Below are 27,155 nucleotides of genomic sequence, written 5' to 3' on the forward strand. Positions count from 1 at the left end.
GCCCAGCTTGCTAAGTAAACAGACAGAGAAAAGCGCGGGAGCCACGGGGGAGCGTTTCCGGCACCTTTTGGAGCTTTCACTCAGGCCACGCATCTCTCCTCCCGCTGCACCAATCCGAGTCCTACATCCCCATCCCCCACCCCACCCCAGGCACCATGCCTGCTTTCAATTTTGCAGTTTCCGCGAAGCAAGTTTCATTTCTTGCAGACACTTGAAGGTGCGCCATGGCGAGGAGCGCGCGGGACTGCCTGCTGACGTGCCTGGAGAACTTGAGTGAGGGCGAGTTGAGGAGGTTCAAGGCCAAGCTGAACGAGTTCCCCGTGCGCAGGGGTAACGCGAACATCCCCCGAGGGAAGTTGCAGAAGGCGGAGACGCTGGACCTGACGAACATGATGGTCAGCTTCTACACCGAGAAGTACGCCGTGCAGCTGACCGCCAAGGTGCTGAAAACCATCAACTGCAAGGACCGCGCCGAGGAGCTCCTGATCGCCACCGGGAACAGTAAGGAGCGGCTGGGGAGGGAGCGCAGCGGCCAGGGCCGTAGCTAAGGGATCTTGCGCCCCTGGTAGATGCGTCCAAAACTGCGTCCCCTAGCCACGGAGAAATTAGCGCCTCTTTCCGCCTCTCCTCCAACCCCTCTACCCTCCACCCATTCAATTCCTCAGGCACTTCACCTTGTAATGAATTTCTTCCCAGACAATCCAATATTTAAAATATTATTTCTTAATAAAAGGTTTATGGGCGCTGCAAAGGACCCTCCAGCGCAGCCAGCAGGTAGAGGCCCTTCCTGCCTGGTGCCCGCTCCCTTTCGACTCCCCTGAGCCCGGCAGAGCCCTCCTTCACCCCACCCCCAAAGCCCATTAAGAGCGCGGCCAACTTTCGTTTCATCTGCTTTTAAAAGGGCGTTGCCGGCAGCTTCCTCTGAGCGGCCAAGGCCACCCGGTTCGGGGCAGCCGTAGGCGGATCTTCCTCCGCTCCCCTGAGGGCCCTGGGTCAGTCGGTTGCGCGGCACAGCTGCTCCGCTCATGGCCAGCCTCCAGCGCCCTTCTTGTTCTTCCTCCTCCAGGGCTCAGGATGCCTTGCAAAGGCCAGGGGAAGAAGGTGCCGCGGGCGCAGCCAGCCGGTAGAGGACGCGCAGCCCAGAGAACACTCGCAGCCCCCCGAGGATCACTCGCAGCCCAGAGAGGAGGCGCAGCCACCCGAGGATCGCTCGCAGCCCAGAGAGCACGCGCAGCCACCCGAGGATCGCTCGCAGCCCAGAGAGGACGCGCAGCCTACCGAGGATCGCTCGTAGCCCAGAGAGGACGCGCAGCCACCCGAGGATCGCTCGCAGCCCAGAGAGGACGCGCAGCCCACCGAGGATCGCTCGCAGCCCAGAGAGGACGCGCAGCCTACCGAGGATCGCTCGTAGCCCAGAGAGGACGCGCAGCCACCCGAGGATCGCGCGCAGCCCCCCCAGGATCGTTCGCAGCCCAGAGAGGATTATGGGAGCATCTGGGCGACGGGGCCGCGAATCAGCCCGAGTACCGGGAGGTGCTGGCCGCATCCGCAGAGCAGGAAGCGGTGCTGGGAGTGGAGCTGCTCCGCCGGGAGGCCGATTGCGCGCCCCCCTGGCCTGCGCCCTGGCCGTTGACTTCCTCGCAACCCTCAACCAGAGGCTTATCTCATCTCGCCCTGGCGGCGGCGGATGCTAAGAATCGCGAAGATGGGTCTGGAGGGCGCGAAGCCCAGAGAGGATGTGCAGCCCCCAGAGGTCCGCGCGCAGCCCAGAGAGGACGCGCAGCCACCCGAGGATCGCTCGCAGCCCAGAGAGGACGCGCAGCCACCCGAGGATCGCTCGCAGCCCACAGAGGACGCGCAGCCTACCGAGGATCGCTCGCAGCCCAGAGAGGACGCGCAGCCCAGGGAGGACGCGCAGCCACCCGAGGATCGCTAGCAGCCCAGAGAGGACGCGCAGCCACCCGAGGATCGCTCGCAGCCCCCCCAGGATCGTTCGCAGCCCAGAGAGGATTATGGGAGCATCTGGGCGACGGGGCCGCGAATCAGCCCGAGTACCGGGAGGTGCTGGCCGCATCCGCAGAGCAGGAAGCGGTGCTGGGAGTGGAGCTGCTCCGCCAGGAGGCCGATTGCGCGCCCCCCTGGCCTGCGCCCTGGCCGTTGACTTCCTCGCAACCCTCAACCAGAGGCTTATCTCATCTCGCCCTGGCGGCGGCGGATGCTAAGAATCGCGAAGATGGGTCTGGAGGGCGCGAAGCCCAGAGAGGATGTGCAGCCCCCAGAGGTCCGCGCGCAGCCCAGAGAGGACGCGCAGCCACCCGAGGATCGCTCGCAGCCCAGAGAGGACGCGCAGCCACCCGAGGATTGCTCGCAGCCCAGAGAGGACGCGCAGCCACCCGAGGATCGCTCGCAGCCCAGAGAGGACGCGCAGCCACCCGAGGATCGCTAGCAGCCCAGAGAGGACGCGCAGCCACCCGAGGATCGCGCGCAGCCCCCCCAGGATCGCGCGCAGCCCAGAGAGTATTATGGGAGCATCTGGGCGACGGGGCCGCGAATCAGCCCGAGTACCGGGAGCTGCTGGCCGCACCCGCAAAGCAGGAAGCGGGGCTGGGAGTGGAGCTGCTCCGCCAGGAGGCCGATTGCGCGCCCCCCTGGCCTGCGCCCTGGCCGTTGACTTCCTCGCAACCCTCAACCAGCGGCTTATCTCATCTCGCCCTGGCGGCGGCGGATGCTAAGAATCGCGAAGATGGGTCTGGAGGGCGCGAAGCCCAGAGAGGATGTGCAGCCCCCAGAGGTCCGCGCGCAGCCCAGAGAGGACGCGCAGCCCTCCGAGGATCGTTAGCAGCCCAGAAAGGATGCTGGGAGTTTCTGGGCGACATGGATGCGTGGAAACAGCGGCGGGACGAGGCGTCCGGGTCTCTGGTCCACAATAACCAGCAGCTGCAGGCGCAGAACCAGCCCGAGTACCGGGAGCTGCTGGTCGCACCCGCAAAGCAGGAAGCGGGGCTGGGAGTGGAGCTGCTCCGCCGGGAGGCCGATTGTGCGCCTCCTTCTTCTGTCAGTTGCCACCCTCAACCAGCGCTTGTCTCATCTCGCCCTGACGGTGGCGGATGCTAAGGATCGCGAAGGTGGGAAACTTTTGCCTTGCCCCGAGTTCGGCGGGTTTGCAGCCAGATGACATAAGCCGCTGGTTGAAAGAGGCGGTAGAATAAAGCTGGTTGAGTTTCATCAGCGCTTTTGCTACATTTTGGGGGAGCGGGGGTCTTAGCAAAATTGGGGAGTGGGCTCTTCCGCTGAAAGCCTCATCCTGCTGCATAGCTGCTATTTACGCTTCTCTCTCCATCTCGCTTTGTAACTGAACCAGGAAACCACAAGAAAATGGCAGGAAATTGCCTAAGTCTCACAGTTTCCTATGTAAGTTTTTTAACCTATTACCAAGCAGTTACTGCTAAACAGACCTGTTGCACAATTGTTGTCGTCGCTGTTTTATTGTTATTGCAGTAACAACATAAGGCCCCGGGGTCCCTTCCAACTACAACTCTAGGATTCTAGGATATCCTTTTTTCTTCTTCTTTTAAAATTCATCTTTATTGGTTTTTCATAAATTCTCTTTCTCATACATGTCAACATCCACAACAAGCAAATGAAATCTCAAAACATTCAACATGTGTACTTAAATAAAAAGGAGGGAGGAGAGAAAATTGTGTTGTTTGTCTTCATATTCTGTTGTTACTCTGTTAGCATTTAGCTTCCCTCCACCCCAGACTTGGATACTTAGTTTTCTACTTTATACGCATTCCCAATTATATCATCTGTTTACCATAGTTTCCACTGTTTCCACTAGTCTTTACAGAATTGGTCTAGTCCAGTCAAAAATTTTAAATCTCTGCAGTGATCTGTCAAATATTTTTTTGTATTTACTCCAATTGTTGTTAAATTTTTGGTACTCTTGGTCTCCTAACTGCCCTGTCAGCTTATCCATCTCTGCCTATTCCATCAACTTCATTTGCCAGTCCCTGCCGGCGCCTGGGGAAATTTGAACACTCGTTCCCCTAAGCATGGTGATATCAAAACCCCCCCCCTTGTTTCTCGGCAGTGCTATTGTTACTCCACTTCTGTTGTTACTTGTTAATTTAAAAATTTAATTTCATTTAAAATCTGATTCAAATTTAGAGACACACAAACACACACTTCATTTATTTTTAAATTGTCCCATTTCTTTTAAATTGTCCCATTTCTTCACCCTGCTCATCGTTGCAGAGAAAGATGGTGAAATGTGTGTTGTCACCTGGTACTCAGCAAAAATATATGCTCTCCTCCCAATCAGGAAAAACTGATGCTAAGTGATCTGCCCTAATTGTGGTCTGAGGTGAGCCTGTGCTAAGCCCCTCTAGTGGAGATCATAGAGTCATAGAATGACAAGGCAGGTGGGAGGGACTGTGTGACTTACCCATGTTTGCTAATATGATTTTTGCTGAGGAAGTTATGGTTTTGACAGAATCCACACACTTTTAGTGACTTTTGCTGAAAATCCAAGCGGTTAAAGCATATAGTGGCAAATTAATTAACTTATCGTTTATTGTCCTTTAACACACATCAGGTAGACTCACTAAGTGAGCCATCTTTGCTGCCCTGATATCTCCAATCTGTTAATCCCTGTTGTGAAGCAGATGATCTTGTAAATTGTTTTGAGGGTTTTTCAAAACTCCCATCAGCCCCAGCCAGCAAGGCCAGTGATCGGGGGTGATGGGAATTCTAGGGCAGAATAACAATACGTTTTATGAACTAAAATAAAGTTTTGAATACACAACTTTTGATGCAAATCGCTCTGCTACAAGGAACCACCTTTGCCTCTCCTTTTTGTCATTCCTATTTGTCATTCCATTTTATCAGACTGTTCTTGTCAATATTCCCTAAGATGTGCCAACGCAATGTGAATTTTTATGAAACTGGGGGGGAAACCATGCTTCATCAACTCAGGACTTTGTTACATATAAAAAGGATATGGAAAAGGAATGTTTGTGAAGTGATGTTATATGTGCCTTACGAATGGATTTTAGTAAATGTGACCTTCCCAATTCCAAGCTTGTGTCCTCATTTGGTGAGAAGGTTGGGTGGAGTGGGGTTCAGCAACCCAGGAATTTCCTTGGAGATCAGTTCTGAGAAATCCAGGACAGGGTGTTCTCATTGTGCAAGCAACTGCCAGCAAATGCATCCTTGGATTTCCTCAAGGCTATTATTGGGCTGGTCCCAGAGTATGTTCTGAAGGCACACGAGGCTACAAAAATGATACAATTATGCACTATATAAAATAACTAAAATACCTTTCTGAAGCTAAGCTGGTCTAAATCTGGTCAGTGCCTGGATGGAACTATAATACAATCTTGGGTTTTATGGTGGAAGAAAGGTGGCATATGAATGTAAGAGAATAGACAAGAATAAAACTAACAGTACAATTTCATGCATTTATACTCAAAAGCGAGTCTTGTTATGCTGCTAACTTTGGCCACTATCCTCAACACATTTACTAGCAGTTTGAAAGCACGCCAGTGCAAGTAGATAAATAGTACTGCTGAGGCTGGAAGGCAAACACCATTTCCGTGTGCTCTGGTTTCCATCACGGTGTTCCGCTGTGCCAGAAGCGGCTTAGTCATGCTGGCCACATGACCTGAAAAGCTGTCTGCGGACAAACACTGGCTCCCTCGGCCTGAAAGTGAGATGAGCACTGCAACCTCATAGTCACCTTTGACTGGACTTAACAGTCCAGGGGTCCTTTACCTTTACCCTTTTTACTAGGAAGAAAGCCCTGCTTATTTTGGGGACTTATTTCTGAGTAAACCATCATAGAGTTGGAAGGGGATCATCCACGCCAGGGGTCCTCAAACTTTTTAAACAGGACCTGCGTGAGCGCCGAGGCTGTGGGGCATCGAGTGGAGGCCAGCAGGAGCCGAACGTGTTCCCTCGGCCCGCAAGCGCAGGGCTCGCCCGTTCCCGGCAAGGGGAGGCGACTAGGCCTCAAAGGCCTCATGAGTAGGGGCGGCGTTTACAGTGGAGCCAGCCAAGGCCTGTGAGGCGAGAGTAAACATGTGGCAGCAAGAGAGAGCAGGCGGGCGGGCCGAGGGATTGCCAGTCCGGCCGCAAGGCAGCAGCAGCAGCAGCAGCGGGGGTTTGCCCCGGGCCTGGGGGGAGCCTGCCTCCCTGCCTCTTGCGTCCAAAGACACCGGGTGGTAGCGGCAATTGCCGGGCAGACCGGGTTCAGGACCCTGGCAGGCCGGATATGGCCCGCAGACCGTAATTTGTGGACCCCTGATCTAGGCCAACCCCCTGCAATGGAGGAATATATAGCTCTCCCATACAGGGAGCAAACCTGTAATCTTGGTGTTATCAGCACCACGCTCTAACTAACTGAGCTATCCACATAGGAAGCTGCCTTACACTGAATAAGACCATTGGTCTAGCTCACACTCAGTATTATCTATACAGTGGTACCTCAGATTAAGTACTTAATTCATTCCAGAGGTCCGTACTTAATTTGAAACTGTTCTTAACATGAAGCACCACTTTAGCTAATAGGGCCTCCTGCTGCTGCCGCACCGCCGCTGCACGATTTCTGTTCTCATCCTGAAGCAAAGTTCTTAATCCAAGGTACTATTTCTGGGTTAGCGGAGTCTGTAACCTGTTGCAGCAGTCCTGGATATGTTGAACAGCCCAATCCTGGATGAAGAACAGTACCAAAAAATCTCTTCAAGGGAAACTAACCAAGAAAAAAATGAGGGAACTCTACTTAAAATCACAGTATTATCTTGGAAAGTTAATTTAATGTTTTGGTGGTTCTTGTTTAATGGTGTTATCTTACCATTGCACCACATCGAGCGGGAAGATCCCCAGTCGCAACGAGGCTGCCTAGCCCGACACACCACCACCTGCCGAACCATCCTTTGTACAGAATTTGTATCCAGAAATGACCATGCCCCACCTGTTCTCTCCATTCCACCAGATTTTTAAATTTGCTTTTCATTCAAATTGGAAGAATAACAAAAGCAGAATGCGTGTCAGTTACATAAAAAGCAAACTGTAAACAAAGCACTGGGGCATAGCTGTCAAGTGTCCCTTATTTGAAGGGACAGTCCCTTATTCCAGCGCCATGTCCCGCTGCTGTCCCTTATTGATGGATGTCCCTTAAATGATGTCCCTTAAATTTCAAAGGAAGCAGCTCCTCTCCTTCCCTCCCTCCCTCCCTCCCTGCAGGCCAGGGAGGAGGGAGGCTCCAACTGTGTTGCTTGGCTGTGTTGCTCACCCAATAAGAAGTCTAAGAACGACTGGGAGGTGGAGCTTGTATGCCTTGTGTGTGGCTAGTTAATGCAAGCTGAGGAGGTTTTTGAATGCTGGATACAACCTTTCTATTCTAGGAGTGCAAATTGATAACTATGAGGATGCTTATGGCACTGCTAATGGTTCCTCTTGCACAGGGAGTCACTCCCTTGCTGGCTCACCCGTGGAAGAGCGTTTGGTTGCATCTGGAAGTGAGAGCTGGACCACAAAGAAGGCTGATCACCGAAGAATTGATGCTTTTGAATTATGGTGCTGGAGAAGACTCTTGAGAGTCCCATGGACTGCAAGAAGATCAGATGCATCCATTTTTAAGGAAATCAGCCCTGAGTGCTCACTGGAAGGACAGATCCTGAAGCTGAGGCTCCAATACTTTGGCCACCTCATGAGAAGAGAAGACTCCCTGGAAAAGGCCCTGATGTTGGGAAAGATGGAGGGCACAAGGAGAAGGGGACGACAGAGGACGAGATGGTTGGACAGTGTTCTTGAAGCTACAAACATGAGTCTGACCAAACTGCGGGAGGCAGTGGAAGACAGGAGTGCCTGGCGTACTCTGGTCCATGGGGTCACGAAGAGTCGGACACGACTAGACGACTAAACAACAACAAGTGTGTGTGCGTAAAGCTTGCACTTGTTGAATGACTGCCTGTCGTGCGTCGAAAGCCTCTGACATGGGAGGAAAAAAACTAAGCGGCGGGCCAGAGGTTTGCCCCATCAGTCTATCAGAAAACTCGAGCGAAATATGTGACGTATCATGCCTTAGGTTTATAGAAAACGGACGACTTCTTTCGAGGTTTACAAGAACAAACCAGTGCATCTGACTTCCTGTACATCTGAGTTCCTGGGATGTTTACAAGAACAGACCATGGCCTGGCTGTTCGCATGGCTTTCCTCTTTATTTCTTACAAACTTGCTCCGCCCCTCACTGGCAGAGGAAGGGGGGCGGGGGAGTGTACCGCTCCCGGCACCATCGGAGAGGTTGTTACCATCGCGGCCACCCCCGGACACATGCCGTGCACCCCCATGCTGCCTGCCAGGCCCCCACGGGCTGCGGTCCTCGCCCCTGCAGGCGACGCCCCATGCCCCCCGGGATGCTCGCCATGCCCTCGCAGGTGGCGTGCCACAACCCCAGGACGTGCGCCGCACCCCTGCGGGCGGCATGCCACGCCACCGGGATGCGCGTCACCCCCTCCCCCGGACACGCACCAGCCGCACCCCCGCCTGCTCTCTGCCCCACCCACCCCGGTGTCGGAGCGTGCAGCTTCTCCACTGCCGTCCCCCCAAGTCCCCCCAGCCCCATCTCTTCAGAATTTCGCTCCTGCAAGAGCCGTGTGCTGCAGACCCGCAAAGTGTCCCTATTTTAAAGGACAGTCCCGGATTTACAGGTTACTGATTTGATCCTGGAATGTCCCACTTTTCCTTAGGATGTTCCTATTTTCATCGGAGAAATATTGGAAGGTATGGAGTTTTGCCACCCCCTTGCCAAGGAGATAGAAGCAACTAGGGAATCTAAAGGCAGCCTTGCATAGGGAAGGGGTTTTTTTAAGTCTGTTTTATTATGTTATTTTATATATGCTGGAAGCCGCTCAGAGTGGCTGGGGCAACCCAGTCAGATAAATAATGTTGTTGTTGTTATTCCCCTATTTTCATCAGAGAAATGTTGGAGGTTATGCCTGCAACAACTTGGCGCCTGGGCGCCTTTTGCAAGCGCTCGTGCAAATGCTTATACAGTGGTACCTCGGGTTAAGTACTTAATTCGCTCCGGAGGCCCGTTCTTAACCTGAAACTGTTCTTAACCTGAAGCACCACTTTAGCTAATGGGGCCTCCCGCTGCCGCAGCGCGATTTCTGTTCTCATTCTAAAGCAAAATTCTTAACCCGAGGTATTATTTCTGGGTTAGCGGAAGCGTCTGTAATCTGAAGCGTATGTAACCCGAGGTACCACTGTAATGGGAAAGTCCGTCTCCGCCCAGCGCGCTGAGAAGACAGAAAAGCGCGGGAGGGCGCACGGGCGCGTTTCTGCCCCCATTGTAGCTTTCACTCAGGCCAGCCTCTCTCCTCCCGCTGCACCAATGGGAGTCCAGCATCTCCCCCCCCCCCGCCAGCCCAGCCCGGGCTTTGTTTCAGGCAGGATGCCTGCTTTCAATCTTGCAGCTTCCGCGAAGCGAGGTTGATTTCTTGCTGGCTCTGAAGGCGCGCCATGGCGAGGAGCAGGCGGGACTGCGTGCTGGATTGCCTGGAGAACTTGGAGGAGGGCGAGCTGAGGAGGCTCAAGGCCAAGCTGAACGAGTTCCCCGTGCCCGGGGGCTGCCAAAACATCCCCCGAGGGCTGCTGCAGAATGCGGATGCGCTGGACCTCAAAAACCTACTGTTCAGCTACTACACCGAGGTGTACGCCGTGCAGCTGACCATCGAGGTGCTGGAAGCCATCAACTGCAGGGACCGCGCCGAGGAGCTCCAGGCCGCCACCGGAAACCGTAAGGAGCGGCTGGGGAGGGAGAGCGGCGCCCGATCTTAAGGATCGCCAAGGTGGGAGGGGAGCGAAACTTTCGCCTGGTCCCGAGTTCGGCGGCTTTGCAGCTGCTGCAGCCAGAGGAGATCCTCCGGAGGTGGGAAGAGGCGGTAGAGTAAAGTTGGTTGAGGTTCATCGGCACTCACTTAGCAAAATTGGGGAGTGGGAACTTCCACTTAAAAGCCTCGCCTCGCCCCGTAACTTGCCCTTTTCGCTTCTCTCCATCTAGTTTTGTAACTACATGAAGTCAAACAAGGAGAATAAACTGCGATGAGGGAGGATTTCAAAATGAAATAGTAAGTCTCTGATCGCTCATCTGCAGAACAGTTTTATTTGCCTTGAAGTAGTTGAGAATTACAGAGAACATAAGATAGAAAATAATAAATAAATAACGTCTTTTGTAAGCAAGGACAGTCATGCACAAAGCTTGACTTAAAAAAATATATGCATTCGGGGCTCCCCCCCCCCCCCCTGCTTTCCTGGAAATGCCTCCGTTCAGTTGCTTCCGCTTTCGTGTACTGAAGGGATGTTCTCTCTCTGTGCCATTATTGGGAAACATTGGTTCTCTTCTGTGGCATTCTGGGAGATTCTGGGAACTATTGCTACCCTCCCTTCTTGCCTTTCTGGAAACACTCAAGTCTCACCTTTAATCCTCTAGCTTTGCTTATAATCCTTATTATACACTGTGCAAAGCTTTCCCAGGCACACAAGCACTCCCCTCTTTTAGTTCACCCTAAGTTCACACTGATATACTCTTTTTCAATACATAATTAATTATGTGCTCTTATGTTATGATCATAACATTAGTAATAGCTTTAGTCATATTATAATCAATCTTAGTTATAAGTGGATTAGGAGCTTTCATACCTGTCTAAGCTTTACCTTGTTTATCAGTCTTTGAACTATTGAAGATTAATGTATATATGTAATCCTGCCTTGTACCCATGTTAACCAATCAGCGATGAGTTTCTTTGTTTCTGTATTAGCCAATCAGCCACTAGCACATTTGTGGCAATGCTTGTTAATACTCAATAAAAGAGAGACTCTGGGAGCTTGCCAAAAAATGACGCCTCTCTGATCACCACCTACTTGTCTGTCTTGATTTTCCATTCCTACAGTGTACAGTATTTCATAACGCTCTTTCCATATATGGACTTTAGAATATGGACTTGTTCTTCTTTTAACTTATTCTTTACTTACATTCTGCCCCATGAGGGCTAAACTTGGTACTGCAACGAACTCCCGGACTTGCTCAGGTTTAAGTGAGCAATTTCGCACCGCGAGACATTTCAAGCTTAAAGCCATTACTGTATTTCATTTACCGATTTGCTTTAGAAATGCAAGGCTGCTTCTCAGTTCATGCCAGAGAGGTTGCAGCAGTAATAAAACGAAGAACCAAACTGCTGATAGGCAGCTCTGAAAAATATGGATTGAACTTTTCCAGTTTATATTTGTGGGCACAGGGCGGGGCACAAGCACCTCAGAGTCACAAAGAAATAAGGGAACAGTTCCATGGAATAATTCTGATAACATGAAAAAACATGCATAGTTAGAGAAAGGATGGAGAAAACGTGTTCAGCTTCACTTCTTTAAAACATTTTTAAACAGAAAGCTTTTTAGGCTCTTTTTCTTTAAGGGGGCCCGAATTTTCACCCAGGTTTTTATGCCCTTTTATGCCCAAAAGATTCTCCTTGCCTCTGTGCTCTGTATTAGGAATTGAAAACGCAAAAGACCCCATAGGAAGTGGCATGTTTAAGTTTCACATCTAGTTATGCCCTGGTTGGGCCTTGGATGCAATCATGAATGGGGAAAAGGAGGGTTGTTTATGTCTTCTCTGAGAAAGGTGTACTCTTGAAGCGGACAGGGTCACCAGGTGTCAGCAGCAATAAAATAAATAACCAGACTGCTGATTTGCAGCTCTGAAAAATACAGGTTGAACTTTGTCCCTGTGTACTTGCTTGGATCATTATGGACATGACTTATAGCTCTACGCTTTCTCCCTACCCTCCATTACCAACAACAGCAACCAACACATCTTCCATCAGTTTTGATGTTTGCCAGTCCTGGTTAAATGGAGCCCATTAAATGAGGCTCAGACAACTTTAAATCTGCTCTGAGAAATAGCTGGCCATTGATAACAGTGGCCGACAATAAAAGACAATAAAAAAATCCCCACAAAATATTCTTTTGTTTTCTGTTTACTTGAACTTTAAAATAGGTTTACACCAACAGCTTGATTTAACTGTAATGTTTTAAGATCTAATAGGCCACAAGAAGGGACATGGGTGGCGCTGTGGGTTAAACTACAGAGCCCTAGGGCTTGCCGATCAGAAGGTCGGTGGTTCGAATCCCTGCGACGGGGTGAGCTCCCGTTGCTCGGTCCCTGCTCCTGCCAACCTAGCAATTCGAAAGCATGAAGTGCAAGTAGATAAATACATACCACTCCAGTGGGAAGGTAAACGGTGTTTCCATGTGCTGCTCTGGTTCGCCAGAAGCGGCTTAGTCATGCTGGCCACATGACCCAGAAGCTGTACGCCGGCTCCCTTGGCCAGTAAAGCAAGATGAGCGCCACAACCCCAGAGTCGTCCGCGACTGGACCTAACGGTGAGGGGTCCCTTTTTAGGCCACGGGATGTTGTGAACCTGAAGTTATTGCATGTTGGCTCCGAAAGCCTCTCCCAACCACCCAATTCCACAAATTTAAGGTCAAAAATAGGATGGATGGAAGAACCTTTGCTATATACAAATTTCTCTCTTTTCTATCCTGCCTCTTCCTGGCTTCTCTGGTTCCCACAGTTGGGATTATGCATGCCTTGGCTGCAATTTGGAGCCTTTTAGAGAGCTTCTGACATGAATCTAGGATACCCCATGCTTTTCCTTCTGTGATCACATTTGCTTGTTTTGCACCTTTACAAATGCATTTTTTTCTTTTGTCTCTCTGATATTTGCAGTTTAGTCCCCTGTGCCTTGCACCAATGCCTCTCAAGTCATAGTGTAGTCAAGGCTGGTCAAGTTGCTGTCATTATTTATTGGTTGATATACTGCTTAAGGCCTAAACTGGCTTTTAAGCAGTTCTCAAAACAGTTACGATTTTATCCAAAGAATTCTGGGAACTGTAGGCAGATGAGCTACTAGGAATGGTCTGTTAGCAATCCCTCCCCTCATGGAACTGCAATTCTCAGGGCATGGGGGAGGAGGGAATGAGTTGGGCAACCAGTTTTAAGCCTGCAGTGTGAATGTGTAGTAAGATTTCTGTTCTTTCTCTTTCCTTGTAGGACTGTAGTTTCCACACTCTTCCAACATGCACTTCATTGAGCGGCACAGGGAGGCGCTAATCCAACGGACCACCTCAGTGGAACCAGTTCTGGATAAATTGTATGGCTCCGTCCTCAGTGATGAGCAATACCAAAAAATCACTGCCAAGGAAACTAACCCAGACAAGATGCGAGAGCTCTACAGGCTTGTGCCAAGCTGGGACCTCCGGTGCAAGGATATGCTGTATGAGGCACTGAAGGCCAAAAACCCACATCTCGTGAAAGACCTGGAAGGGCAATGAGGCCCCAAGGGAAGGCAGGAGGCAAGACCCCTTTCAAGGCACCAGAAATCCACCTCCCTATTGCCAAGGGACTCCTACAGACAAAGCCATACCATGTATTTTCCCAAGCACTCACTATGCTCCAATCACGACACTGTGCAAAGGCAAGAATAGGCTGCAACCATAGCAGGGCTCTCACAGTCAGAGCTGCTGTGCAACCTGGGAAGGCAAGAGGGGCACCTGGTTCTGTTGTTCAGGCCTTTGGGGTGGGGCGGGGGACAGTTTTCAGCATATATCCTAACACAACCCAGTGGTTCTAACTAGGCCTGCCAGGCCTCCCCATTTGGCTCACCCTGCTCTTTTGGCCAAGCCACACCCACCTTCCATGCACCTGCTGTCAGGCTTGGGGCAGGTAAAGATGCAGCTGGGGCATGCAGGGGCTGCCTGTCACTTGACTGGAGGCAGCAGCTGTGCAGTGGTACCTTGGTTCTCAAACTTAATCCGTTCCGAAAATCTGTTCCAAAACCAAAGCGTTCCAAAACCAAGGTGTGCTTTTCCATTGAAAGTAATGCAAAATGGATTGATCTGTTCCAGACTTTTAAAAACAACCCCTAAAACAGCAATTTAACATGAATTTTACTATCTAATTTGACCATTGTTCCATAAAATGAAACCAATAAACAACAGTCACACAATCAATCAATCAGTAGCTGAACTGGGTTCCACACAGTCACAAAAAGAGCTGCAAAAACAAAAACGCAAAATAAATAGCAAAACAGACAGACCTCAGCGTAACACTCAAAACAGAAGCGTGGCACTGAAATCAGAAGTGTAACACTCAAAACAGAAGCATAGCACTCAAATCGGAAGCATGGCACTCAAAACGGAGTACTTTCAGCTTCTGAAAAAAGTTCGCAAACTGGAACACTTAACTTCCAGGTTTGCAGTGTTTGGGTTCCAAGTTGTTTGAGTACCAAGGCGTTTGAGAACCAAGGTATCACTGTATAACACTTTGCAAGCTGCAATGAATGTTGGGGCTTGCTCAGCACTGTGCTAGGGAACCCCGATGATCAGCTGACAATTGGAGATTCTGGGCCCATTGCTATACCGAATGGGATCACCTGACTTCATTGTGACAATGGGTGATTGACATGTAGGCAGACTGAATCACGGAGTAGATGGATAGACCCATTCAGTTTGCCCAAATTCCTTTCAGAACCACTCACTCTTTTGTGCTGGTAAGAGTGGAAGCTCAAGAGGTCCTTGTCATGCCTTTGGGGGTTTTTAAAAAGTCCACTTTTGAATCCCCAAATTTATGCACTTCACAGTTCAAGCAGGGAAGGAGGTGGCCGTTATAGGCACAGCCCAGTGTGAGTATCTTGAGTCATTTGGGTGTATCTGAATCCTTTAGGGTAGGAATAGCTGGCATGTTGCTCTCCAGATGTTGTGCTCCACAGCTCCTGTCAGCCCAGCCAACAGGTAGAGGGGCCAGGTATGCGGTGCTGAAAAAGAGGATATCAGTTTGCAAATAGTGATTTATATGTATGGGTGCAAATTTAGAAATAATTGCTGCAGTTTAAATAAAAAATACATATCATGGTGGGGATGACAGGCTGCCTGCTTCTGCGGGAGGCAGTGGAAGACAGGAGTTCCTGGCGTGCTCTGGTCCATGAGGTCATGAAGAATCGGACACGACTAAACCAAAAATCTTAAAGCAGACTTGGACTGGGCAGACCTCAAAAAGAGGACAGTCCTCTTTAATGTAAGACACCTGGCTACCCTAGGCCAGTAGTCAGGTCTGCTGGGAGTTGTAGTCCACCACATCTTGAGGTCCCCACAGTGGCTACTCCCGCTCTAGGGTGTGCCATTTTGTTTTGTATTCTGGGTAGAAAGCGGCTGTGAAGGCGAAGCCCTTGGTGTGGTTGTCAGATTTCCTGGATTGCAGGCTTTCCTTCCACTGCCCAAGTAGCACAATATTTTGTCTATGTTCTAAGGTTTTTACCTCCCCCATCCCTAAAAAGCCCACAACCCTCATCCCAATTTCAAAAGCTGTTTGGACTAACTTTAAAAAGCCCTCTGCAGGCAATCAGTTCAGAGAGAAGGGGTTTCTCATTTCTGGCTATAGCCACTCTGTTCATTTTCATGTGTCCCCTGACAGAGATTACTTCTTGGGGAATGTGTGTTCTGCCTTTTGCACTGCAGAACTGTAGCAGCTTAGAGCAAAGAGGCAAGGAAACCTCTGAAGCTCCTGATGTTAGTTCCCAACTTCTATCATCCCTGACTATGCTGGCAGCAGCTTCATTCAGTGGCTGTTGAACATACTCCATCTTCATTTAACTGTGTGGCTTTTGGGGGGGGGGGAATGCAGTGTTGACGTTTTTAAGATTTTCTCTTCTGAAAACCTGGTGGTTCCCCTCAGTGTTAGAAACTCAGATATATATACTAGGTGCCATAAAATTAGGCGCCAAATGGCATCTCACACCTAAGCTATGCCTATTTGCCAGGGGGTTAGACTAGATGACCCTCGGTGTCTCCTCTAGTTCTCCAATTCTAGGATTCTATGATCTCAACTACACTGCTTGTCAACAGTTCTCTTGACCCAGTATGCAAGAAGGAGAAACGCACACTGTGGAAATGGAAATGGTATTAACTATGGACTAGGACATAGGTTTTTAAACTGTGACCGCCAGCCTGGCATCCAGAAATCTCCATGTAGTCGTGTGCCAGTAGCAAAACACGCCTGGGAAAATTTAAACACTGGTTCGCCTAAGGATGCTGACATCACCGCCTTGTTGCAATGCAACGCTATTTCGACTCCACTTCTGTTGTCACTTGCTCTCCTGCTGAAGGGGTACAGTTAGGGTTACCCCAGAAAGCCCTAAAAACTGTTTGTGAATTCCCCCCCTAGCCAGGCCCCGGAGTACGCATTTTAAAAACTGCATTTTCCTCTAAGACAAAAAGCATGAGCTAAGCAGTCCTCTCTGTAACAAAAACGCTGTAACAAACCCAGAGCTGAGAACAGTAAAGCTTTCGCTTCCCAGATCCAAGATAACCTTGTCCTGGTACATTGATTTGCAACATACTTCCGGGAACAGAGTCAGAGAACGAAAAGCAACATTTCTATGTAAGAATCTGTGAAGGGGGAGAGGAAAAAAGGGGTTTGAAAAAAGGATAAAACCTGCTTGTAAAATGTTTTCGGTGCGGCCTGTCTTTTGTGAACTGAATCACACAGGTGCCTCTGCCCCCCTGGGTGGCAGAATAAAACGCTCTTTCTCTGGATTAACCCCTTGGTGTCGTTTGGCTCCTTTTGTCTCTGCTCGGGTGCAACAATTATTCCGACCCATGGATTAATAAGGCTACACTGCCAATCAGGAAAAAGTAATGTTAAGTGATCTGCCCTAATTGTGGTCTGTGGTGAGCCTGTGCTAAGCCCCTCTAGTGAACTGTGGAGATCATAGAGTCATACAATGACAAGGAAGGTGGGAGGACCTGTGTGACTTACCCATGTTTGCTAATATGATTCTGCCAAGGAAGTTATGGTTTTGACAGAATCCAGACACTTTTAGTCTTTTGCTGAAAATCCAACCCAGAGAGGACGGGCAGCACCCCGAGGATTGCTAGGAGCCCAGAGAGGACAGGCAGCCCCCCGAGGATTGCTAGCAGCCCAGAGAGGACGGGCAGCCCCCCGAGGATTGCTAGGAGCCCAGAGAGGACGCGCAGCCCCCCGAGGATTGCTAACAACCCAGAGAGGACGCGCAGCCCCCCGAGGATTGCTAGCAGCCCAGAGAGGACAGGCAGCCCCCCGACTGCTAGCAACCGAGAGAGGATGGGCAGCCCCCCGAGGATTGCTAGCAGCCCAGAGAGGACAGGCAGCCCCCCGAGGACTGCTAGCAACCGAGAGAGGATGGGCAGCCCCCCGAGGATTGCTAGCAGCCCAGAGAGGACGGGCAGCCCCCCAAGGATTGCTAGCAGCCCAAAGAGGACGGGCAGCCCCCCAAGGATTGCTAGCAGCCCAGAGAGGACAGGCAGCCCCCCGAGGATTGCTAGCGGCCCAGAAAGGATTCTCAGAGTTTCTGGGCGATGGGAGCCTCTCGCTGCCTCCGCAGAGCAGGAAACGGCCCCTAGGAGCGGAGCTGCTCCGCCGGGAGACCGGTTGTGCGCCCCCCTGGCTGCACCTTGGCCGTGACCTCTCTCGCCACCCTCAACCAGCGGCGTATCTCATCTCACGCTGGGGGCAGCAGATGGTAAGGATTGCAAAGGTGGGTCTGGAGGGAAGCGAAACTTTTGCCTTGCCCCGAATTCGGTGCGTTTGCAGCCAGATGACATACGCCGCTGGTTGAAAGAGGCGGTAGAATAAAGCTGGTTGAGTTTCATCAGCGCTTTTGCTACATTTTGGGGGAGGGGGGGTCTTAGCAAAATTGGGGAGTAGGTTCTTCCACTGAAAGCCTCGTCTTGCTGCATAACTGCTATTTACGCTTCTCTCTCCATCTCGCTTTGTAACTGAACCAGGAAACCACAAGAAAATGGCAGGAAATTGCCTAAGTCTCACAGTTTCCTAAGCAATTTTTTTAACCTATCACCAAGCAGTTACTGCTAAACAGACCTGCTGCACAATTGTTGTTGTCGCTGTTTTATTATTATTGCAGTAACAACATAAGGCCTCGGGGTCCCTTCCAACTACAGTTCTAGGATTCTAGGATATCTTTTTTCCCTTTTTTAAAAATTCATCTTTATTGGTTTTTCATAAATTCTCTTTCTCATACATGTCAACATCCACAACAAGCAAATGGAATCTCAAAACATTCAACATGTGTACTTAAATAAAAAGGAGGGAGGAGAGAAAATTGTGTTGTTTGTCTACATATTCTGTTGTTACTCTGTTAGCATTTAGCTTCCCTCCACCCCAAACTTGGATCCTTAGTTTTCTACTTTATATGCATTCCCAATTATATCATCTGTTTACCACTATTTCCACTAGTTGTCTTTACAGAATTGGTCTAGTCCAGGCAAAAATTTTAAATCGCCACAGTGATTTTTAAATATTTTTTGTATTTGTGGGAATGTTCAGGGATGCAGGAGAGGATATATTGACTGATTATATCCTTATCCAACTTGTGCTATCAAGTTCCCAAAATATCAGCAGAGTAAGACATTCCCCTTTATTTAAGTTCGCAACGGTAACGTGTGCTCAGGTTTGCTAGAACCTCTATAATAATTACTCTGGTAATTTCCCCTTTGTTCCCTCTTAAAATACAAGACACGACACAGTCCTTTACAAAAGTATAAAAAGAGTTTACTCACATTCTGTTCACAATCGGATCCCAGAAGGCAGACAGCTTAATAAAGTAATATACATTTAGAATCTATCATATAAGAAGATAGTCCCTTTTTCCTCTCTTGGCTGGGAGCCAAAGGGCATCTTTAGCTTAGCAGATGTTACTTCTTCGAAGGAAGAGAAGAGAGAGAGATGGCTGCCCCTGTCCTGTGCTTTTGTCGTTACCTGCACAGGAGAGGCCACACCCACCTCTAGTCACATGCAGAGGAAGTCTGTCCCAGGAAGTTTACCTGCTGGCTGGACAAACATCCCTCCCCATGTCTAAACATGTACACTCTAGGAATGTTGTAATTGACTGCTCTTGTGTTTCACATCCCACAGTATTTACTCCAATTGTTAAATTTTTGGTACTCTTGGTCTCCTAACTGCCCTGTCAGCTTATCCATCTCTGCCTATTCCATCAACTTCACTTGCCAGTCCCTGCCGGTAGCAAAATGTGCCTGGCGCCTGGGGAAAATCGAACACTGGTTCCCCTAAGTATGCTGATATCACCCCCTTGTTTCTCGGCAATGCTATTTTGACTCCACTTCTGTTGTTACTTGTTAATTTAAAAACGATTTCATTTCAAACACACAATTCATTTATGTTTAAATCGTCCCATTTCCTTTAAATTGTCCCATTTCTCTGCTCATCTTTGCAGAGAAAGATGGTGAAATGTGTGTTGTCACCTGGTACTCAGCAAAAAGATATGCTCTCCTCCCAATCAGGAAAAAGTGGTGCTAAGTGATCTGCCCTAATTGTGGTCTGAGGTGAGCCTGTGCTAAGCCCCTCTAGTGGAGATCATAGAGTCATAGAATGACAAGGCAGGTGGGAGGGACTGTGTGACTTACCCATGTTTACTAATATGATTTTTGCTGAGGAAGTTAAGGTTTTAACAGAATCCAGACACTTTTAGTGACTTTTGCTGATAATCCAAGCGGTTAAAGCATATAGTGGCAAATTAATTAACTGATCGTTTATTGTCCTTTAACACACATCAGGTAGACTCATTAAGTGAGCCATCTTTGCTGCCCTGATATCTCCAATCTATCTGTTAATCCCTATTGTGAACACCATTCCCTGCTCACACCTCCCAGCTCCTTTCAAAGGAATAAGGAAGGTGCACAAAGGGTGAAATTACCGGTAGGTTTTTGTCATGACAGCAGATGATCTTGTAAATTGCTTTTAAAACTCCCATCAGCCCTAGCCAGCAAGGCCAGTGATCAAGGGTGATGGGAGCTGTAGTGCAGAATAACAATAAATGTTATGAACTAAAATAAAGTTTTGAATACACAGCTTTTGATGCAAAACACTCTGGTACAAGGAACCACCTTTGCCTCTCCTTCTTGTCATTCCATTTTATCAGACAGTTCTTGTCAATATTCCCTAAGATGTGCCAACGCAATGTGAATTTTTATGAAACTGGGGGGAAACCATGCTTCATCAACTCAGGACTTTGTTACATATAAAAAGGATATGGAAAAGGAATGTTTGTGAAGTGATGTTATATGTGCCTTACGAATGGATTTTAGTAAATGTGACCTTCCCAATTCCAAGCTTGCTGTGTCCTCATTTGGTGAGAAGGTTGGGTGGAGTGGGGTTCGGCAACCCAGGAATTTCCTTGGAGATCAGTTCTGAGAAATTCAGGACAGGGGGTTCTCATTGTGCAAGCAACTGCCAGCAAATGCATTCTTGAATTTCCTCAAGTCTATTATTGGGCTGGTCCCAGAGTATGTTCTGAAGGCACACGAGGCTACAGAAATGATACAATTATGCACTATATAAAATAACTAAAATACCTTTCTGAAGCTAAGCAGGTCTAAATCTGGTCAGTGCCTGGATAGAACTATAATATAATCTTGGGTTTTATGATAGAAGAAAGGTGGCATATGAATGTAGGAGAATAAACAAAAATAAAACTAACAGTACAATTTCATGCATGTATACTCAAAAGTGAGTCTTGTTATGCCACTAACTTCAACCACTGTCCTAAACACATTTACCAGCAGTTTGAAAGAACGCCAGTGCAAGTAGATAAATAGGTACTGCTGAGGCTGGAAGGTAAACCCCATTTCCATGCGCTCTGGTTTCCATCACGGTGTTCCGTTATGCCAGAAGCTGTTTAGTCATGCTGGCCACTTGACCTGGAAAGCTGAGGGCAGACAAACACTGGCTCCCTCGGCCTGAAAGCGAGATGAGCGCTGCAACCCCATAATCACCTTTGACTGGACCTAACAGTCCAGGGGTCCTTTACCTTTACCTTTTTTACTAGGAAGAAAGCCCTGCTTATTTTGGGGACTTATTTCTGAGTAAACCATCACAGAATTGTAGAGTTGGAAGGGGATCATCTACGCCAGGGGTCCTCAAACTTTTTAAAGGGGGCCAGTTCCCTGTCCCTCAGACACTGTTGGGGGCTGGACTATAGTTTGGAAAAAATATGAACGAATTCCTATGCACACATCACGTATTTTATTTGTGGTGCACAAAAACAGGAAAAACAATACAATATTTAAAATGAAGCACAATTTTAATCAACATAAACTTACAATTATTTCAATGGGAGGTATGGATCTGCTTTTGGACCACTTCCGGTCAGCGCCATCAGCTAATGGCGGATTCCCTTTGATCAGGAGGGGTTCGGCTCCACGGAAATCGGGTCCTTTACGTTGCGGCGAAGCGGGGACCCTTACAAATCGCAGGCAGTGAAGCCTGGGAACGTGGGGACTCGGTGGGCACCTTTCTGCGCCCCCCCCAGCTTGCGAGGAAGCCTTTTTCGGGGCTTCGGAGCGGAACAGGGGAGAGGCGCGGTGCTGTAAGTCGATTGCTACTTTCACGGAGCGAAGCCGCATGGCCGTTGCTGCAGAGCGCTGACTTCTATCCTGGAACAATTGGATCTTAAAGAAAGTACCCGTGAGTAGGGGGAATTGGATTTATTGAAGGAAAAAAAGACTTCTTTAATTGGACTTATTGAATGGAAAAAAAGACTTAATTGGCTACCACGGCGGGAGGTACAACCAGGAAGTCTGCCTCCCGTTCTGTAAATAGATCAAAGCATAGAGACTTTAGAGCTAAAGCGCTGGAAATAAGTTTGCAAAGGGCTGCTTTCCGACTCGAGAACTTTTCTGAACCCCCCTCCTAGAAGCAGGGAAGGAAGGGGGCTGTTTCGGACTGTTTAAACCTGCATAAAGAGAGGAGAAGTGTAAAATCCACCGTTCAGCCCTGGGAACGGTCTGCCAATGAACTAAGACTAGTGCTTTCAAACTCGCGCGTCAGCTGTCAATAGAAGGATTTTTTGACAGTAAGGTGGATACATTGTGGCCAGCTTTGGTGTAAAAGTAACTGGAAGGTAACTAAATTGGAACTGTTTTTATTCCTCGGCTGGAGTTCTTTTTTTTTAAGAAGGAAAGTTACTCTTTTGGACTATTGTAACTGTGTCCACCTAGGGGGACCCTTAGAAATTGCAACAAGGGGAATTTTCCACTGGTAAACAGGAATAGCTTATCTGAGGGTGACCTTGGCTTCTCTGCTGCTCTATTGTTATGGCAGATGGGAAAGAAAAAATAGACGCGTCAGTTCTGAGGTCTGGGAAAGCTTGGGGGTAGCAAAGGCAATCAACTGCTGGCCTTCCTACTGCATCGGGATTGGCATCCACACAATCTAAGCCTAGCGGAATGACAGAAGAAGTTTTAGCGAATGCATTGGTTAAGATCAATGAAACTCTATTACAACTCAGTATGAAGGTCGAAGAGACCAATAAGAAGGTCGAAGAGACCAACAAGAAAGTTGACACTGCAAATAAAAAAATTGACTTAAACACAGAAACATTAGATAATTTGGGGGGAAAGGTGAATAGTAATACAGAATCTATTCAGAAATTATTGCAGGAATCGAAATTGACACAGGAAAAAACTGCTGCTGTGGAATTTAAAGTAGTGCAGCTGGAAACAGAGAAGGTGCCAGGCCTATAGAAGGAAATTGCAGATCACAAGCTGACGCTGTCTATGATCGAATTGAAAGAAAAACAGACGAATTTAAGGATTAGAGCTATTCCTGAATTGGAGACGGGCACCCTGACAGATTTTTTGACACAAGAATTTGCAGAGTTTTGGAAATCGGAATTGAAACAAGAAGATTTTAAGATCGTGAGGGCTTTCAGGTTAGGAAAAGGAGGAAAAAAGATTAAAATAAGGGACTGCCTGATTACCCTCCGATCCAAAGAAGAAAGGGATAAAATTTTGGGTTTGCATTTTCATAAACCTTTGATAATTCTGCAATCAAAAGTGGAAATCTTCAAAGACATACCAAAACATCTTTTGGATCTAAGATACGACTTTGGAGATTTGGTGGCCCTATTGAGAAAAAATAAGATCCTTTTCAGGTGGGAATTCCCCCAAGGCCTATCTTTTAGTTTCAAAGGAAGAAAGATAAAAATAAGATCAGTGGAGGAAAAAAAATAAGTTTTTGAGCACATACGAAGAAGGCCTGCAGAAAGGACTTGGAAAAGAGCCAGCCGTACTAGACAAGAGTTTACAAAAAAAAGGAAAATTAACACCACCGACAGATATAGACAAACTACTGGGCGCTGCTGGGGGAGAAGGAGAGTAATTACACCATGACACTGCAAGTACTAAGTTGGAATGTGAATGGACTGAACTCCTGGGAAAAAAGGGGGAGAGTATTTCATATATTAAAAAAAGAACATTTGGATTTGATCTGTTTACAAGAAACGCATGTGACAAGGCTACATCGGAAAATTTTGACGAATAAAAGATTAGGAGAAGAATTTATTTCATCAGACAAAGTTAAAAAAAGAGGAGTAGTACTTTATGCAAAGGAAAGCCTGTCACCGAAATTTTTATTTAAAGATGACCAAGGAAGATTTGTTGCAATTGAAATTCAACTACAAGGTGAGAAGTTTTTGATAGTAGGTACTTATGCACCGAACGAGGGAAAATTGGAATTTTTTAAGAAATTGCATGAAATTTTACTGGACTATTTAGATTATAACATGATTTTGATGGGAGATATGAATGGAGTGGTGTCTACGAATATGGATAAAGCCCAAAGACAAACGGTGACGAAAGACGGCAGACTACCAAAGACGTTCTTTGAAATGACTGACAATATGGACCTTGTTGATATTTGGAGAACTAAAAACCCCTTGGGAAGAGAAGGAACTTTCTTCTCTGAAGCTAAAATGACATGGACAAGAATAGACCAAATCTGGATAACTAGGGGACTGGCCCCGAAGATAAAAAAAGTGGAAATTTGCCCTAAAACTTGCTCCGACCACAATGCAGTGAAGATGGAAATGACATTAACACCAATTGGTTCTTTTAGATGGAGGATGAATGACTCCTTGTTTAGGAATGAGGAAATTATTAAAAAGGCTCAGAAAAACTTGAGAGATTATTTTGAGATAAATATGAATACCACGACTGAAAAAAGAGTGATTTGGGATGCAAGCAAAGCAGTTATGAGAGGGTTTCTGATACAACAAAATGCAATCAAGAAAAGAGTTCAAAATGAAAAAAGGGGAAAAATTTTGGAGAAAATAAAGGATGGAGAAAAGAGACTGAGGGCGAAACCGAAATCACAGGAGATCCTGAAAGAGATAAAATTATATCAAGTACAATATATGAAATTGACAAATCAGGAAATAGAATGGAAGATTAAACAGATGAGACAAAAGACATCTGAATCAGCGAATAAGTGTGGGAAACTGCTGGCATGGCAAATGCCGGCTTTCTCCCGGGGAGACATTTGTCAGATAACACGAGGAATATAATTAACATTTTAGAAAAATTACAAGTGAATATTAACACTAAAGCAGTTTTGATATTTGTGGACGCGGAGAAAGCCTTTGATAATATTTCTTGGAGTTTTATGAAGAAAAATTACAGGGAATGGGGGTAGGCCAAGGCTTTGAAAACGGTATAGGTGCAATTTATTCAGAAAAAAAAGCTAAGTTAATTGTGAATAACGTAGTTACTGAAGAGTTTAAGATTGAGAAAGGAACAAGACAGGGCTGCCCAATCTCCACAGCAGCGGAGGTTTTCCCTGGGCCTGGGGGGAGCCTGCCTCTTGCGCCCGAAGATGGCGGGTGGTAGCGGCAATTGCCAGGCAGACCGGGTTCAGGACCCTGGCAGGCCAGATATGGCCCACAGGCCGTAGTTTGAGGACCCCTGATCATTGCAGGCCAGCTCCCTGCAATGGAGGAATATACAGCTCTCCCATACAGGGATCGAACCTGCAACCTTTGTGTCATCAGCACCACATTCTAACTAACTGAGCTATCCACATAGGAAGCTGCCTTACACTGAATGAATCCATTGGTCTAGCTCACACTCAGTATTATCTACAATGATTTGCGGGAGCTCTCCAGGGCTTCAGACAGTCTCTCCTAGCCCTGCCTAGAGAAGCAAGGGATTGATTCTGGAACCTTCTGCATTAGATATTCTACTACTGAGCTACAGCCCTTGCTCTGTCAGTATGGCTCCTCCTCAGTCCTCTTATCCCCAAGTAGCCCTAAGGATTAGGGCAACATTCCTTGCAAATGGAACAGTATAGGAAATTAGGGCATTGTCATTGAAAACAAACATGTTGAACTGAATCCTAAGTATCTCTGCTCTTGTTAGTCCTTGGGAAATGCACACTGATTCCCAGAGTGATTTAACAGTTGAGCCCTTTTATAGGGTTGCCATATTTCAATAAGTAAAATTCCTGACACCTACAGGAATTCGTTGAGATTCTTGGGGTGAAGAAAGTTCCCCCTTGACATCATTTTTACACCCCAAAGCCAGGTGATATCAGGAACATTGTGTAGCGACCGCCAAGGTGCTGGAAGCCATCAACTGCAAGGACCACACTGAGGACCTCCTGGCCCCCACCAGGAACAATAAGGAGGGGCTGGGGAGAGCATTGCCTCATCCTAAGGATTCTGAAGGTGGGTCTGGAGGGGAGCAAAACTTTCGCCTGGTTCCGAGTTGTCATGGATTTAAAAAGCAGATAGTCAGTGGAATTTTATGTTTGAAAGGTTTTTTCACCTGGTTTTTGAATAACACAATATGTAAGTAACAAGTGTGGCTCACCCAAATCTGCCCACCTGCAAAGTCCTATTTTGCATTTGGTAACTGACATAGTGTCAGTGGATAAGCTGGGGTGGCCCATATTGGTGAACTCCTTCTGGAGCTCAGTAAGTTAGTATTAATTGTTTTAGTAATTGTCATTTTGTTAATAACCACAGAGATAAGATATGAAGCCAGGCATCACACGTCATGGCCAAGGATGCCAGCAGACCAACGCAGCTCTTGCCTTTCCACAGCTGCTGACAGACCAGTGAGCTTTCCATTACTACTGTCCCAGAAGCAAAATTGTTGCGGAAGTAGAGGCTCTTGGAGGCAAGCTAAGTCCTGGGTGCTCCACCTCCTACCAGAGGTCAGTCTCTTGCACCATCTTCTAAACCTCCCCCCCCCCTTTAAATGTGAATTGTTCTTCTTTTGTCTGACAGATGCTCATCCATCCAGCTCCTCTGACTGCCATTTCATTGAACAGCACCGGGAACAGCTGATCCAGTGGACCACCAATGTTGCAGCAGTCCTGGATATGCTGAACGGCCAAATCCTGGACGAAGAACAGTACCAAAAAATCTATTCGAAGGAAACTAACCAAGAAAAAATGAGGGAACTCTACTTAAAATCACAGTATTATCTTGGAAAGTTAATTTAATGTTTTGGTGGTTCTTGTTTAATGGTGTTATTTTACCATTGAACCACATTGAGCGGGAGGAGCCCCAATCGCAACAAGGCTGCCTAGCTCGACACACCACCACCTGCCGAACCATCCTTTGTACAGAATTTGTATCCAGAAATGACCATGCCCCACCTGTTCTCTCCATTCCACCAGATTTTTAAATTTGCTTTTCATTCAAATTGGAAGAATAACAAAAGCGGAATGCATGTCAGTTACATAAAAAGCAAACTGTAAACAAAGCCCTGGGGTGTAAAGAGAGGCAAGGTTTGATGTAAGTATAGGAGGCAAAACACAAAGAACATCAAAGCAAGGAAAGAGTATCCAAGAATGAAGCCCCAAAGAGGAAGGAACTGGAAGTAAACCAAAGTTTCTTTGCATCTGTACTTGTTTTTATAAATATTGCCAAATAAAGTCATGCTTCATCATAGTTTCAAGTGTGGCCTGTTCATAGGTGTTATGAAAGGCCACCAGATGGCAGCAAAGTCCGCTGGTTTAGCCTCACAAAACCTTCAGCTGATGTGTAAGCTTAGTCAAAACAGCAGTACAGTGGTACCTCAGTTTACAAACTTAATCCATTCTGGAGGTCTGTTCTTAAACCAAAGCGTGGTTTCCCATAGAAAGTAATGGAAAATGGATTAATCCGTTCCAGACGATGAAAAACAACCCCTAAAACAGCCATTTAACATGAAATTTACTATCTAACGAGGCCATTGATCCG

General features: G+C 47.7%; 2 protein-coding genes across 4 annotated transcripts; both read left to right on the plus strand.

The window, feature by feature from the left end:
* Nucleotides 1-26,864, plus strand: LOC308461267 (uncharacterized protein). 3 transcript variants are annotated; one of them, XR_013978855.1, is made up of 4 exons: nt 1-501; nt 1,862-2,861; nt 17,401-17,630; nt 26,196-26,864. XR_013978855.1 is itself a non-coding variant. In XM_080978040.1 (3 exons), the coding sequence occupies exons 1-3, from the start codon at nt 225-227 to the stop codon at nt 17,555-17,557; spliced, it is 1,434 nt and encodes a 477-aa protein (XP_080834166.1). In that variant the 5' UTR covers nt 1-224; the 3' UTR covers nt 17,558-20,235. The 3 variants fall into 3 exon arrangements, 2 of the variants coding, with proteins under 2 accessions (XP_080834166.1, XP_080834165.1); XM_080978040.1 differs by lacking the exon at nt 26,196-26,864 and having other exon boundaries at nt 17,401-20,235; XM_080978039.1 differs by lacking the exons at nt 17,401-17,630; nt 26,196-26,864 and having other exon boundaries at nt 1,862-5,081.
* On the plus strand, nt 9,480-10,139 carry LOC308461273 (apoptosis-associated speck-like protein containing a CARD). The gene is made up of 2 exons (XM_080978047.1): nt 9,480-9,802; nt 10,067-10,139. The coding sequence occupies exons 1-2, from the start codon at nt 9,526-9,528 to the stop codon at nt 10,072-10,074; spliced, it is 285 nt and encodes a 94-aa protein (XP_080834173.1). The 5' UTR covers nt 9,480-9,525; the 3' UTR covers nt 10,075-10,139.
* Nucleotides 26,865-27,155: the final 291 nt, after the last annotated feature.

This window comes from Podarcis pityusensis (genome assembly GCF_964106645.2).
Source record: "Podarcis pityusensis genome assembly, chromosome: 13".
Lineage (NCBI taxonomy): Eukaryota > Metazoa > Chordata > Lepidosauria > Squamata > Lacertidae > Podarcis > Podarcis pityusensis.